The sequence below is a fragment of the Diabrotica undecimpunctata genome, chromosome 5 (genome assembly GCF_040954645.1).
Source record: "Diabrotica undecimpunctata isolate CICGRU chromosome 5, icDiaUnde3, whole genome shotgun sequence".
Lineage (NCBI taxonomy): Eukaryota > Metazoa > Arthropoda > Insecta > Coleoptera > Chrysomelidae > Diabrotica > Diabrotica undecimpunctata.
In genome coordinates, this window is record NC_092807.1 from 129,285,213 (window position 1) to 129,302,360 (window position 17,148).

At 31.7% G+C, this 17,148-nt stretch overlaps 1 protein-coding gene across 1 annotated transcript in view; it reads left to right on the forward strand.

Moving 5' to 3' along the window:
* LOC140441791 (zinc finger protein 395-like) overlaps positions 1 to 17,148 on the forward strand; it is a 232,435-nt gene that overhangs the window by 150,025 nt on the left and 65,262 nt on the right. Inside the window, exon 4 of the mRNA XM_072532712.1 lies at positions 214 to 395. Within this exon, the coding sequence (XP_072388813.1) occupies positions 214 to 395 (182 nt within the window). The remainder of the gene's footprint in view (positions 1 to 213; positions 396 to 17,148) is intronic.

Sequence of the window (17,148 nt, forward strand, 5' to 3'; positions counted from 1 at the left end):
GTATTTCCTTTACACTCTAAAAAACTGTCTTGTTATTTATGTACCAAGGGTATTAAATAGATGTTTATGCCCAGAGGGCGACGATGTAAGTCGCCCGAGGGTATATGTAGTCAACAAGGCACACTTCAATTAAAAAAATTAAAAAAACTCTACCTGTAATTGTTGATTTATATTTCTTCAAGCTCAATTACTAATTTAATATTTTTCTTTCAGCATTCTCTTACCCTAGTACATCACCAGGTAGCAGTAGCAGCAGTTCAGCCTCGTATAGATCTACACCTTCACCACCACCTATCACGTATTCACCGCATAATACGCCACTGTCGTCTAGTTCAGTTTCTGACGAAGGAATCGTCATGGACTATTATCCTGATGAGTTACCAAGAAAGAAAAAGGTAAGTTTCTTTTTTCACGAAATAAAAGTTTTTGTTCAAGCTTTACAAACTTGTTACGAAATCGTTAAAACATCGACATCATAAAGTCGTAATATTAAAGCTTTTAGCATTAGTAGTTCCATATAATATAAAATCTTTTTAAGAAAAGTATTAGCGCCAAGTAAGTTTGATGAAAAACTACGACTGTGAGTTTCTTCTACTACGACTGGGAAAAAAAGTTATTAATTTGAGCACCTTGGATTTGTAATAATTTAGAGCACTACTTTAAAAAACATTACTTTTTAAAACTGCCACTCCTATTTAACCAATTAACATGCAAATCCAAAAAAAGTTGTCTAAATATAAAATCAAATCATTTGTAAACAAACGAACAAGAAAGTAAAAGAGAAAAATTTAAGGAAGCTTTAAAAAACAAAACCACCTAAAATAAACACATCAGAAATGTCATAAGGAACACAAAGTTTTTTTCTCATATATACATCAAGTTTGATTGGATTATAAAAAGTGACATACTAAAAAAAGCTACATATAAAGTCAACAATAAATTTAATGCATTATGATTTCTTTATCTTTAAAGTTTAATGTTTTCATTATATAACCAATCTCTTACTGTCGCTGCAGTATGTGGTCGTGTATATCCTGCATGTAAGGCAAATCAGCAGCTGCAGGTGGTAAATGGAAGGACCACCGGTTCTAAGATGCAATCATTATATTGAAATTGATTCAAAGTGCCTTCTACAAAAACAATTCGACGAGGAAGAATTATTCCAGCCCACATCATAACTTTTAGACCACTATATGGACGTACACCTTGTACATGCCTGAGTCTCTCTTGTAGACCAGGTCATCTTTAAACTCTCATTCTTCTTTAATCAGGGTAGAGACAAACTCTAGCTTCATCTGTCAATAACGCAGAACTCAATTTTTTGTAAGCCGCACTGCACATGCCAAATTGCTTTCAATAGTGGTTATGATCCTAACATCATCCATAAGCTTCTAAATAGAGCAAAACTTAAATTCTTCATCTCAATTTTCTGCTTAATCTACAACTTCTAATAGATCCTCTGTTTTCTCTTTGACGAATGTGATAAGCTTTGCAGAATCATCTTGTATCTTTTTTTCCGTGTGCTTTAAACAAATATTTGACGTTTGGAGAGATTTGGAGAGACCAAAAAATTGGAGACGTTTAGAAGATTTCTGAAAATACCATGGACAGACCATGTCACTAACGGAGCAGTATTGCGTAAAATCGTCCATGACAGAGATCTTCTTAACATTATCAAGAAGCACAAAATGAATTATCTAGGACATGTGTGCCAGAAAAGATATTTTGAGCTCTTGAGAGGGACTTTGAAGCCGAAGTTCTAGGAGAAGATGTTCATGGTTGAAAAACATCAGAGTGGACGGGTCTCGATACTTAATATCCTTATTGAGAGCCGTAAAAGAGAGAAAGATTAGACATCATTGTTGTTGAACTACAGAAATGAAGAGAGCGCTCTAAGAAGAAGAAGTAGATGATAAAAATGTATTAGGATTTACTGAAAGTAATTATTTCGGATATTAAGTAGTTATTGGGTGTAAGGAACTCTTTATGCGATTAGCAATAACTGTTAGCCACTATAAGTAGATCATCCGAAGTAGTCGAATCTTCGCAACAAAGTTTTACTAACAAATGTAGCAGCTTATTCTTTTGCCAAGAGTAAGTTACAGGAGTATTTTACAGTTGTATTGTAAACAAAGTTTATGACTCCAAAATATTATAACAAACAAAAGAGTCAAATTTTTTAAGAAATAACAAAAGAAATAAAGTTTTCAATGAAAGTTTTATACATAAATCCATAAAGGTAAAATGTTAGGTGATATTTTATATTCACAAAACTAGGTTAAAAATGTACAAATCGAAATTACCTTGACCATTACCTACATTTTGTCTGATACAGACATAGATAATTTACACGTGTTGCTGACATTTCATAAACTTTTTAGGTCTAACGAAATTGTGAGTCTTATCAGTGTTTACTGTTTAATTTTTTATGTCTGAAACGGAATGCTCGTGAATCTTACGAACAAATTCGTTGCGTAAATTCTAAATAAACCAAAGAATGGCGTAAAATACTTTCTGGTAGGTAAAATGAATCATATCGGTTTGAGGTTGGAATGATATGAGTAACACTGCTGAGTATTATAATTATATTTCTTAAATTTGAACATTTTTGTGCTACATTTTAGCCTATATGTTTTAACAATATCCACTGCCATATTAAGTTTTTTTGTGTGTCAATGTATATGCTCGTTAACTTCCTATTTTATTGGATATTTCTATATTTTTATATTGTCCCTAGTGTATTCTACACTAGAGCTTTAATAGTTTAAAATGGTCAAGCAATATATCGTTTAAATATGCATTTAAATATAAATGTTAATAGTTGTTATCCTCAAGGACTATTACTTTTACAAATAGAAGAAAAAAAACAGTTTCACTATATTTACATATCTGACAGGAAATCAAGCAGATTCAATTGCTATTCTCTGTACAATCCCATAATTAAAAATAAAGAAGTCCATTTTTTCAATGATGAAATTATTCGAAGATTGAAGTTGATTATAAAGACCAAGCATAGTGTAACCTAGTTTCAGGTCCATTATACACATACTTGATGTTCAATTTGCATTTTTTCATCATAGGCGGAGAACATTCGAATACGGTAATTTTGATGTTATTACTGGCGTTTTTATTGGCGCTGTAATAAGGATAGATGAAACGATACTAGGTGTGGTGCATGTACGTATGACCGAAGTTCTACTTATGTACGCAATTTAAAGTTGGTTACAGTGACGTACGCCGGTAATTACGTCGGTTTTTTAGAAATACTCTTTTCTTGGAAAATGTAGATATGAAGCTGATTATCTCAATAGAGAACTTGTATGTTTTAAAAAAGCATTATCAAAAAAGTTGCAATAGAAGCATTTTACTGGCAAATGTTGTCTAATCATGGTCTTTTCGTAGATCGTCTATTACCACAATAGATTTGAAAATGATTGATAGCAGAAATTTTATAGCAAATGTCTGCAAACACATTTGCTATAAAATATATAATAAAAAATATATAAATCGTAGCTATAGCAAAGAAAGATACTGAGAAAAGTATATGGCCCGGTGCAAGAGGAAGACGGCACATGGAGAATCAGGAGAAACGACGAGGTTAATGAACTGAATGAAGGGTATGACATTGTAAGAATTGTGAAAATGCAAAGAGTGTCATGGCTGGGACATGCTCAGCGACAAGAAGACACGAAAACAACAAAGAAAATGTACAGTGGAAGCCGGTAGGAAGGCGGAAAAAAGGAAGGCCCAGGACGAGATGGCTGGATGACGTGGAAGACGATCTGAAAACGATGAATATAAGACAATGGAGGAGAAGGGCCCAAGAGAGATCTGAATGGAAGGACATAGCCCCTACAAAGTCGAAAATTGCGACTTCTTTTTAATAGAATATTGTTACTTTTTATCTATTGTAGCCGTAGTGTACCAAATGTGGTTCAAGAATATGAAAATACGGGAACAATGTCGACACCACAACCAATTGAGCATCGTAAAAATATTATTGACTCTCTTGATGAATTTGACAGAGAAGCAATGAGGAGAATATTCCATGAATTCTTTTTTCGACATGAAATACTCACAATAGATAAAGTTCTAAGGGTTTTTAATAAAGATCCTGATTTGCCCAATTTCAAAAGAACTACGTTTTTTAAATGATTGTAAAAAATAAATTTCAAGTTTCAACTTTGGTGGACAAGGATGAAATTGTCTTATGGAGACGAGAATTTCTGATCAAAATAAAGTCCCACAGAAATAAAAACCTGAACATTTATTACTTAGACCAGACTTGGCTAAACGCTGGTCACACTAAATACAAAGTATGGGTCGACAATTCGGTAACATCTTATAAACAAGCGTCTTTAGATAGACTTTTTACGGGTTAAAAAATCCTGCAGGTAAATGTTATGTGCTTTTTCACTTCAAGTTAATTTTAAAATAACCAACTTGTTACATCATTAAAGGCACATTAACGTTATAACATGACAACAAAATTTAAATGCCTGAAAAAAATTTTTCGCTTTCAAAATTAAATATAAAATCCAATACTAGTTTAAAAAACGGTCTTAACATTATTTATATTTAAGTATTGTTTGATGTGGAAAGAGAATGTAAACTTAGTGGAAAGAAAATAGATTTTAAACATAGCATTGTTTTTTATTAGCCAATATTTTAACCTTTAGTAAGTACGATAAGGTTAGGCTTTTTCATGTTATATTTTTTATTACGTTTTTTTTTTTGTAATTTTGCAAATATTCTAAACGTGCAATATATCTATAAAAACACAACTTTTTCATAATCAACATTTCATTTAGTACACTCTTACTGTTGTTGCATATATTGTATTATTTACAAAGATTTGTTAAATCAATTTAAAAGAAAATGCCTGATTTCAAGTCAATGGGTATATTTTTATGGCCTCTTTATTTGCTCACGATCTCTAGTATCCGTTTTTTAAAAGCTTGTTTAAAAGTTTGTCCATTGTAACAATTTTGACAATATCTACAGGTTAATTATAACACTGGTTTTTAAACCATCCGTTAATTGAATAGACATTCCAGTTCGCAACAATCGTCTACAAGACTTTCGAAATAATGGTCATGATTCTTGTTATATCATTAACCGTTAAAATGCCATTAATTCTTCCTGTTTGTACAGTGAAAGTGAGGAATACAAATTCAGACTGATAAAAATTATTAAAATTTCACATTATTGGTCGCGCTTCACTTGTTTTTTATGTAATAAGTTTAAAATACTGATTTCTAGACATTCGCCTTTCAATAGTTACGAAACTGTATTAAAGGTTACATGCAAATTTTTCTAAATTATCCTGAGTTATCGTTTTCCCTAAGGATGTGAAAGTAGCGAATTTTGAAATGACTTACGTTTCTTCATTCCATTAAAGTTGGATATATACGATTAGGAGTCTGTAATTATGTGAAAATATATTTATTTGTAATGCTTATTCTATGGTAATTGATAGAGATTTTATATAAAATTTATTTAAATGTAGAAAAACATCCGACAGTGATCTGCAGAGGTGTAAATGATTGTAATTCACCTCCGACGTTGCTTTCCAAATTTCTGTTAATTTATACATCACATCACAATTGGAACGATTGTGTGCAATGGAGATGCAAATGAAAAGATGAGATATTTTTGTAAGATACATAAATATAAATATTATTATGTTTTCATTTAATAGACACAGATCAAAATTATATTTCTTCCTATAAGTTCCCGATTGAAAATCGAATGTTTCCGATCGAATGTAGAACTGTTTAAAATAACATCCTGCGTTGCCAGGTGTACGATAATTTTACTAGTTACCAATCAAATTGTGAAACAATATCAAAAGAAATGTTAATTTCTCATTTTAATCTCTCGTTAGAGATGAAAAGCTTTACATATAATGGTATCCCTTGTAGATAAGAAAGTGAAGTAGAAAAAAACCTACCAAGGTAGAATGAAATTTCTGCGGTTTTATTTATTTTATTTTCATTGTGTTCGTGATAAGGTATAATTTTACAAATTCTCAATTTTCCGAATACAAGGTTGTTGTGTATACCAAAAATAAAACAAAGAAAATGGACCTAAATAGCGTTTTCCTTGAAATGCATTAAAGCTTTTGTAGGCACATAATTTGGAAGTCGAGGTTGCGTGTCGAAAATTGACATTTTAACCCATACATGTCAGCAGAGTGTTTATATTGTAAGCCGTTTTTTAGAGGAGTGTTATTTTCACCGTGTATAAGAAAATAACAACGGTAGTTAAGATTGGTATTGGTCAAATATATTGCTGATATTTCGCATACATATGCATTTGTCATACTAAAACCCGCAAACGAATGCAAATATGAAATTAATTAATAATTTACAGAATAACAAAATTTTATTAAAAGTCTATGTGACAAAAACAACTATTAATCTTTCCCCTTTTTTTTGAAGCCGTCTATTATAAAGCGGTCGTACTGTAGTGAATTGGCCCATTGTACATCTTTCATTCCTTTATGATATCCATTCTAACTATTAATCTTACATGATTTTAGCAAAATGAAGTTAGTTTCACATATTTCACATTTTACGTTTCCCACTTTACATTTACGTTTCCCAAACATTAATTTGTTAGGAAATTTCTGATACAATTTACCAGACTGAATGATTCACAACGTGTCAATAAAAGTGTTAAAGCACTATATATTTCTGATAAATTTCGTATCATGATAAATATCATGTGTGAATCTTTGTTTCCTGTTTTTATGACGTATAATGTAGGTCTTGATTATCTGCTCAGAATCATCAAGTTAAACGTTAAAATATATTTTAAACTAACAATCAATTGAATTTGAAATATGTAATAAAAAAACCAACATTGAACTAAAACTAATATGCATCGTATGCCCTTTCTTGTATTTAAATTCAATCGTGATATAAAAAATAATTAGTACAATCTTTTGCTTTTTTACAACCATATTTATATTAGAAAAAGACGCCTTGTGTACAAAATATTATTCTAAACCGGTTTTCAGTTCCAATCTAAGCACCGAGTTAACTTCGGTGGACAAGATTTCCCATAAACTTCCTGCAGTATCTGTGCGAAATTATATACTTCAAACCAACAGTTTCTTCGTTATTTTATAACTAAGTATGTAAAATTGCATAATAGTTATATTTATTGTGTTCAATAGTTGCGTGTATAATTCTGACGACCTTGGCACACGTTTCCACGTGCCAATGTGAACTTCGGTAGGCAAATGCAAATTTCGAGCATAACCTTGCCTTACTGCAATCAATTCAACGCCCAGATTACAAAGAACGAATTGTTTCTTTCTAATTATTGATCACTTAAATACCAAGCGAATTCTCCTATTTGCCGACTTTAAATTAAGTTTAATTCTAACTTTAATGAGTGTTTTGTTCTTATAGGTGGTTTTGGGATGGTCATATTAATAATTTATCGTGTAGAGTACCTTTTTTTTCACAATAAAATTCATAGAAATCATTGTCTAAAGTACACCGAGTATTAATTGTCTAAGATACTCTCAAATTTCAACTTAGATTTCGATTATATTTGATTGATTTTACTGAACACATATATCTGCCTTTGTATTGATTTTAGTATATATTATACAACTTGCTAGCTCAACTTGCTATAATAAAATAAAATGTTGATATTAAGAAAGATACAGGGTGTTAAAGTTAAAATTAAACATTTTATTTTTCACTATAACTTTCATGTTGGTGGACAGGTACAAAAAATTATAAATGGGGGCTTTTGAGTATGAGGAAATATAATATGGTGCATACTTTGATGTAGATACGACATATGTGGCATAAATTTACGCTAAACTTTTTTTGCTCTTTAAGTTAGGCTATTTGGGTCAAAAACTATTAAAGATACATTATTTCTGCATAATAATTCTTAGTTGTGATATTTGTGCGTTAAGCACTAAATACCTGTGGATAAGCATAATTAATAATTTATTTTTATAAAAACAGCCAAAAGACCGAAAATCATTACGCCTGATCACGATGAAGTAATGGTTCGTGTTGACGATGATTCTCAAGTAAGCACACGTTTATATTCAGCGTTAGGAATCAGCAAATCTTCAGTTTTAAAAATCCTACACCGTGAGCATTTTCGCCCTTACCATTTTACACCTGTGCAAAATATATTGCCAACAGATTTACCTTTAATTTACTGATTTGCAAATGATATGGCAAAATCTTGACCACTCATTCGTCGATAGAATATTATTTAAGGGCGAAGCTACATTTACACTCCGTGGTATATTTATGGGACACCGAAAATCCTCATGTTGGGGGAAAGACGTTTCCAATATGAATTTAAAATAAATGTGTAGTATGGAATCATTGGTAATCATTTTTTAGGGTCATACGAGTTACCTTGTATGGCAAATAGTAACTTTAGGCAAAATATGTGATTCATTCAAGATGGTGCACCTCCCACATTATACGAGGGCAATGAGAACAAATAAAATATAAACGTGAACGCTGGAGTGGTCGTGGTAGTTATTTTTCTTGGCCACCATGTATTCCAGAATTTATTCCGCTCGATTTTGGTGTATAGGGCGCAATTAAGCAACGTGTCTACAAGAATCCCATAAACACTCGCAACCAACTTTGGGAAGAAATAAATACTGCAGAAGTTTCTTTCAACCAATTATGCTATTAAATATGAGACTATCTTTTATGGAACGTATTAATAAATGACATATCGAAGACTTACTTTGATAAAAGCTTTAATGTTATTCAGTTAAACTATTTCTTAATTTGGTTTGTAAATAAAATGTATTTTATCATGACTTTAATTTAATATAAAACGTAAGATGTTTGATGTCAAATCCGTTGACGCTCTATTAATTCCTACTTATGTATGTAAAACAATATTAGCGTGTACTATTTTTTCTTTAATATTTCGAAAACTATTAACTTTAGTTTTTTTCTTTTTTATCTTTTTTTTTTGTTGAAATAATTATTTTTAATTAAATAAAATATACCCACATACAAAGACTAACCTCTTTTGTTATACGTGGTATACAGCCAGCTACAGGAATTATTTTCCTTGTGGATTTTATTTTTAATATTTTGCAAATTTAACACCCTATCTCCTTCTGAATATTAACATTTTATTAAAGAAAGTTTGTTTAAATCATAATACTTATTTTAAAGTATAGAATCTAATATTTATTATTAATTTTTGTACAATTACAAGGACTACCCTGTATAACCACTATGTGAAATATTGATACTGAAAAAATATTTAATATTTCTTATACTGAATTCTGTAATCATGTGATAATAATGCTTGGATTTAGGATAAATGTTCTTAAAAAAGCTATTTACATTTTCCAAGTGAATTCGATTTATGTGACGTACGACGACGAATTTCACATACTTTCTATCTTCTAATGAATTAAACAATTCTGATAATGTTAATACATTGTAGTATATTCGTTAATTCCATTCACTCACACAAATACGAAAATAGGCAATATTTATTAGAGCCACGGCCAACCATGATGTTGCGACACACCGTTGCCTTGTGGATTGCCAAAACGTCATGCCTACATTCCCGTCCGTTCGATGTTTTCAAATCGAGTCTAACAAAAACCTTACAATCTAATGTCCTTGTTACATGTTTAGAAATCTAATCAGCATTAGAATATGATAAATTGGATTCTCCTTCGCCAAAAAGAATCAAACGCGTTGCAATAGTGAAGTTACGCAAATCAAACCGGCCGGCTATGAATAAGAAGAAAAATTGTTGCCGGAACGTAAGTCCCTTGCTCATGCTCACTCAACTACTACCAAACGTTTTCCAGTCGGTAGAGTTGTCAACTAGCAAATACAGTAACTGTTATTTTTTATACCAACAATAATTACATTAGTTTACTCAAATTGTTTCGGCCTACTCTCGAAATTTAAAGGATGTTCATTCAGAGGTTGAATTTAAATATATTGTCCAGCCACATAAAACTATTGAATTTAAAAATAATATTTTATATTTGATACATTTATCATTTTAACTCTGAATCGATAAAACCTTATTCTAAAAAAACATAACAGATACATGTCGTCTGACAGACTACATTATAAGGAAGGATAAGAATTACACTAAATTATATATTTAGTATTATTCTTAAAGCTCTTTATATTTCTAATGGCGTTAAACATGCCCTAACCATCTTAACTCATGCGCTTTTATTTTGGTATTAATTGGTGCCACCCCTATATTTCCAATAATATATCCATTCTTAATGTTATCCTTTTTTGTGACTCCACTCATCCATCTAAGCATTCTCATCTCTGTTACAATCAATCCTTGTTGTTCTTCCATTGAGTATACATCGTAGCTGATCTTATGACTGTTTCATGTAATTTGTCTATTTCTCGTTTCATTGGAATTTTTCTCTTATCTAATGCACACAACTCGTCTCCTATTATTTCATAATATCCCGTTGTTTTACTACGTACAGATGCGTCCATTGAATAGTTTAAACCTTTACATAGCAAATTTTTTGAATTTTTACCTGGTTTAAACGCACATTTTACGCCAAAGTGACGTTAATTACCAATGGCGGGCCCTGAATAGGTAGATTAAAATTAAAATCATAATAAAATAAATCTATTTTACAAAATGTAACAAAAGAAAAGAAAGAAGTTTTTTGAATATTATAATTATAATAATTATGTTCTTAATAGCGAAAATAAGGAAGTTTGGGTTAAAAATATACATTTTATTTTAAATCTATTTTATATTAAATAATGATTAATGATGAACAGAAACACAATTAATATTTGATGGAAGCCCAATTATTGTCAATATAACTTTGAAATATTCTGTTCACCTAGCACCAATCTCCTCATGTTATATTCAACAAGCTCCTACCATGCCTGCTGAAGTGCTTCGCACAGTTCAATTTTATTCCGTGGCCTAAATTTTCTTTCATTTAATTTCTTTGTCAACTCTGCCCATACATTTTCGATGGGGTTAACATTAACATGAGTTTCTTCCAACCATTATCGAACAATTCTCGTATGCACCGATCATGTTGGAAGATGAAGTTTATATTGGGGAATATCTGGATCACTGAATGCAACATTATGTTCTCAAGAATATGTTTGTTACATAATCCTTTGAAATTTTCTTCTATATGAGAGCAAACGCTCGGTCTTCGGCACTTATCCATCCCTATACGTTGACTGAGAGTCCTCCACTGTTTCTTAAACGATGAGTATACCATTCATCAAGCCTTTTAATAGCTTATTATTTTAGCAAATCCGTATGACATCCGTACTTGAAATATGTCTAAAAAACGATTAATTTAAACTTTCACATTACAAATGATCTAAAATGTTTAAAACGGCTTCTTTTTAATTATACGAGTACGTTTTTCGACACAACTTCAGTTACAAACTTTACCCAATTCCGTCTACGTGTAGGCATTCCCCGTGACGTGCGATCGTTGTTTGTAATGTAAAAATTAAATTTTGCTTTTTTTAGGCATATTTCAAATGCCTGATGTTGCCAAAACTCAAAATAGAAATATCATGTAGAAATTTGAAGATTAGGCTCTAAAAATAGAAATTCCACTCTGAACGTTCAATGAAAGTGATAAATCTTATTCTCATGAAAATCATAAAAAATTGTAAAAAAAAAATTAATTAAGTACCTTGATAAAAACTGACTTCATTCGCGGCAAAATAAAAAAAAATACGAAAGCTACCTCTAAAACGCATTTTGATTTTTGTCGATAGGTCACTGATCCAAAGATATCTAATTCTGCATATATTTTAAATAAATTAGTAAAGTCCGATAATTAGAAAAATGAACTTTTTATTGATTATGTGACATTTTCACCCATATACTTATTCCGTACTAAAAAATTTGACACTGTTTTAGCTGCTATAAACTCACCATAATAAACAAGACACGCGAATTGTAGTAGTACTTAAACGATTAGCTTACAACCATTGTTCTTGATTGCGTCAGCCATGTTGTTGTTTACAATGCCACACTTGACTTGTTACCGGTTCGTATTTTAACGGTAACTCCATCACTACATTTAATCCATCTCTATCGCACTGACGAATTCTCTATACACACAACGAACGAGTGAAATAAACATCTAAGCAAGGTCACACACGCTATTTACGTATCATTATCCAAGGATTTTTTTTTGATATGTTGGTTGAGGTTTACGTTGACTGTCGATCCTGCGTTCTTGGGATCGATCGTTTAAGTATTCTTGTGTTTTTGCTCTATGATTATGATGTCTGTTATAAATTATCGCTATCATTTATTATGAGGCATTCTTGTGAACGTCTCAAACACTTCAAAAGAATACAACGTATTTGATTTAGTACCTTGTAAGTGCTCCTCTGAGAGGATATTATCAAATTGTAGAAATTTTTTTCATTTTAGTCAGTATATTTTTTAATTGTAAACATGTTTTACGTGTTATTTCAACACGTGAAAGTTTTTATTCAAATTATTTGATTATGACAAATACAAACTATTATCTACAATTTTGTTATTCGTGCAAAAAATGCAGTGAACAATTTGTAGGATCAAAATAACGTAATGAAAACTGTTGATCTAACAGAATAATAATAAATTTAAAGACGCATAAAATATGTAATTTTACAGAAAAAAACTGTGAAAGTTTACCACTGAGTTACATCCCCTTTATTTTTAATGACATCCACATTCTTCGAGGCATAGTTTTTACCAAGTTCTGACAAAATTCTAATGTAAATGAATCCCACATTTCTTACAATTCTTGCTTCAATTCGTTGACGGACCTGGTAGGATGTTTTCTCAAAGCTTTTTTCATTTCGATCTACAAAGTCTATCTGGGACAAGTCGGGACTGTTAGAAACCCATTCCAGTAGTGGTATGCCATGGTCTTTAATCCATTTAAAACTCTTTTTTGAGGTATGACAACCTGCGCCGTCCTGTTGAAAGATAAAATCTTCCACTGATGTTAAACGGTGTTCCATAATCGGTAAAAGAGATTCTTCTAAAATATTCCAATATTTCTCCGTGTTTAAAATCCCATCGATAAAATGTAACTTTCCCACACCTTTAGACGACATGCTGCCCCAGATCATGACATATGCAGGAAATTTGACTTTTCTCTTCAGACAAACTTCATTTTTCCTGCGAATGAGGCGACTCCTATTGTCTCCAACATACACTTCAAATCTGGACTCATCACTCTATTGTATTTAATGCAACTGAGTCCAATCTTTTTTTCCCTTTTGATCATCTTAGTCTATTTTTCTTTTGTTGTAATGTTAAAACTGGCTTTTCCTTAGCCTAAAATAAAATGAAATTTATTAAAAACAATTCGTACTAATTTTTTCAACTATAAAACTTAGATACCAAATCCTAATTTGGTGACATGTTGATCTAGAAACGTGTATTTAAATAACGTCACTCCATAAAACGCTTAGCTCCATATAATTTGCTCATGTTTCACCATAATGCGTCTTAATGCCCTTCGATCTGCTTTGGTTATTGTACTTTTTCGTACATTTCTTGGATTTGTGACGAAGGAACCTATAGTTTTGTCTTCTGACTATATTTCTTACACTATACCGTGACAATTGCAACATATTCGCGATTTCCGAATTGGATTTTCCAAAATTAAAAATCTAATAATGATTGAACAAATTTTCTCATCGATAACTTTACCTCGACCTATTGTACAATCCACAAACGGCAAACAGTTTACAATACTACAAAATACATTTGACATCAACTGACAATAATATTGTTTTGATGTCATTTTACCATAGCTACCTCTCGATTTAACGTAATTATGAAGATGCCAAAAAATTCGAATTATGGAGTTTTCGACTAACTTTCGACATACATGTTGAGGTTCACTCTTTCTAATTTTGAGTTACAGAGGTAAAATAAATAAAAATTGAAGTTAGAGAGTTAACAAACATATTTTCAATTATTGTAAATCAACATTACGTCGTCGTGTATGTGAAGAGAGCTAACCCACATTTTCTTAAAAATGAGCTAACTGCAGCATCGCAATCAGAAAGAAAGATTTTATAATGTAGTGAAGAGATCTAAGTGAATATGTTGTTTCAAATGGTTTATATTCTAAAGTGTGAAAGGACGCTATGTGAATTCACAATCCTTATTTTTTGGAGTGAAGTGATCTATGCCTATGAAGGTACTATTAAACATATTGTTAGTGGTGAACAGAGCTATCAGACGCTTGAGCTTAGTGTGCAAATAACAACAGACAGATAAATTATTATGACACAGTCGATTAGTCATCTTATCGTTAGCTGGGGTTTGATGTTAAAGCAAAATCTCATGGTACTCGATTGTAACAAGTATTAAATTTATTTTATTTGAAAGCTTCTTTGTCTGCGAGTAGTTATAATCGTAAGATAATTTTATTGCTGTTCATTTATATTGATATACAATTTGTATGCAATTGAGCTTAGGTTTAATACGAGTGGGTGTACGTGTACGATCTGCAGATGATAATAATATTTCTGATTGGGTACATTGATTTGAGTGTAAAATCTTGTTGCAAAGAAAAGTTTAATCAAATTAAAAAGTACAATGTCGTATTCATCATAAATTGTAATAATAAAATAATAAAATCCCAGATAATCCAAAGGAGATAGTATGCAATCACATTAAATCACTACCGGTGATTGACTCTCACTATTGTCGAAGTTCAACCAAAAGGAAATACTTACCTTCTGGTTTATCTGAAAAATGACTTTACCAGGATTATTTAAAATATTGCGAAGAGTATCAGGAAGATTTAGTGTCGTTTTATTATTATAAACATATATTCAGCACCGAATATAACTATGGTGTCCATAAACCAAAAAAAGACCAATGTAGCTTTTGCAGGCAATTCACAAATAAAACCGCAAGACGAAAAAGAAAAACATCAAGATGAATACAATTTACATCAACTTCGAAAGAAGGAGGCTAGAGAGCATAAGAAAATTGACAAAGATCGTGCTAAAATTGATAATATTTTCAGCACCTTCACTATGGATATAAAAAAGCTTTTACTGACTCCCCCATTTAGAAGTGTGGCAATTATATTATAAACGGAAACTAAATACCTATAATTTTACGGTGTATAATCTCAAAACTACTGTTGCTATTAACTACATGTGGCATGAATTTAATGGTACAAAAGGATCATCAGAAGTAGCTACATGCTTATGGAACATGCTTTCTGAGCTACCATCTGACGTGAGTGAAGTAACATTTTATTCTGATACTGCAGTAGGTCAAAATAGAAATTCCATTTTATCTGCAATGTTTATAAAAGTTTTGTCTTCTTTTGATAATTTACAAATTATTAATAAAAAATTCGTGGAATCCGGACATTCCGAAATGGAATGCGATAGCGTTCATTCTGCGATTGAAAGTAGGGGACGAAAAATAAATATATATGTGTCTGACAGGTGGTACACAGTGGCAAGAACAGCCAAAGTAAATCACCCTGTACACGTCGTTAAGGAATTAGATTACAGCCATTTTATAGATTTTAAAACTTACAGCGAAAAATTAATTATTAACAAAACAAAGACAGTCGATGGCGATGTTATGAAGTGGCTAAATATCAAATGGCTGCAATATAGAAAAGAACGCCTTAATATAATCTTTTATAAAACACAACTTAGTCAGGTAGACTTCAAACAATTGTGCATTCGCAGAAACACTCGAGTTGACAATGTTTTCAGTAAGGTTACGAAACTGTATCATTCTGCTTTAGGAATAGACCCTAAGAAACTAAAAGATCTACAAGATCTTTGTAGGTCAGGTACTATCCCAGCCACCTACCATGATTACTACCTTCGACTTTTAAAACCAATAGAGGGAATCGCTGCAGACGATTCGGAATCTGAGTAGCGGTAAAATAATAAGATTTCTGTATATTCAATGTTAAATAATATTCAATGTTAAAGACTAAAAACTAAATTAAATTTATTATACTTTTGTGTTATTTTTGTATCCAAAATTAAACATTTTAAGCATAATATCACCTTGTATTATTTAATTTCGTAGACTTAGATCTTTTCACACAACAAAAAGACAGTATGACTCGTGAAAAGTTATCTAGTGGTGAATGGAGCTAAGTGAACGAAACCCTTCTACCCTCATATAAATCAATGTTTTATTAGTGTTTGGCTCAGTACAAAGTAGATAACAATTTGTTTGATAAATCCTAAAAAAAATTTAGGAATAGTTCAATGAGCAGGAAAGTTATAAGCTAAAATGTATTTTTTCCTGGACATGGTAATCTAAAATGCTCATTATCTCGAAACTGACTTTTTTTGGTTAGCTCTCTTCACATCCACGGCGACGATTATTTAAAAACAACAAAAAAATATGGAATTAAAAAAGTCAGTATTTTTTTTGCTTTACATAATTCGGTTATTCTCTAGGTATAGCATAAAGAGCAGAAAATTCGTGTTCTTCTGGTTTGCTCTATAAAATTCCGTAAAGTATTCATTGCTGTTCTTGCCTCTTTGATGAAAACTCATGGAGAGCATATAGTATTATTCAAGTCTTCTTCTAGAATTCTTTTTTTTTCTTCGATATGTTCCTGACACCTTCTTTTTGATATAAATAATGATTTTAAGTAATAAGTAATAAGTTTTAATGATACCTTGATCCGTAGCCTGTAATTTTGATGTGCTATTGGCAGGCAAATATACTTTTATTTGTGGAATATCATAATTACTTACTTACTAGCCAACGCCCACCCTTGGCATGTTAGCCATTTGGTGACGCGCTGACCAGTATAGACGAGCCGTTTCTCGTAGGCGATCTTCATCCTCCTCGGGTGGGTCTGTTTTCAGGGCTGGGCACTCTGGAAGGTGAGCAGCATCCATCTGGGGCTGATCACATAGTGGACAGTTGTCATTTTCGCGGACGCCGATGCGATGTAGATGGGAGGCCAGGTAGTCATGCCCCGTAGTTGTTCTGAACACGGCTACACTAATGGGTCTCGGCAAGTTGCGAGGGATTGGTGACTCTATTAGGTGGGCCCAAGATTTTCCAGCACCGGCTTGTATTTGCTGCTCTTTTATCTTCGCTTTGATTCCTCTTCTAATGGTGGAC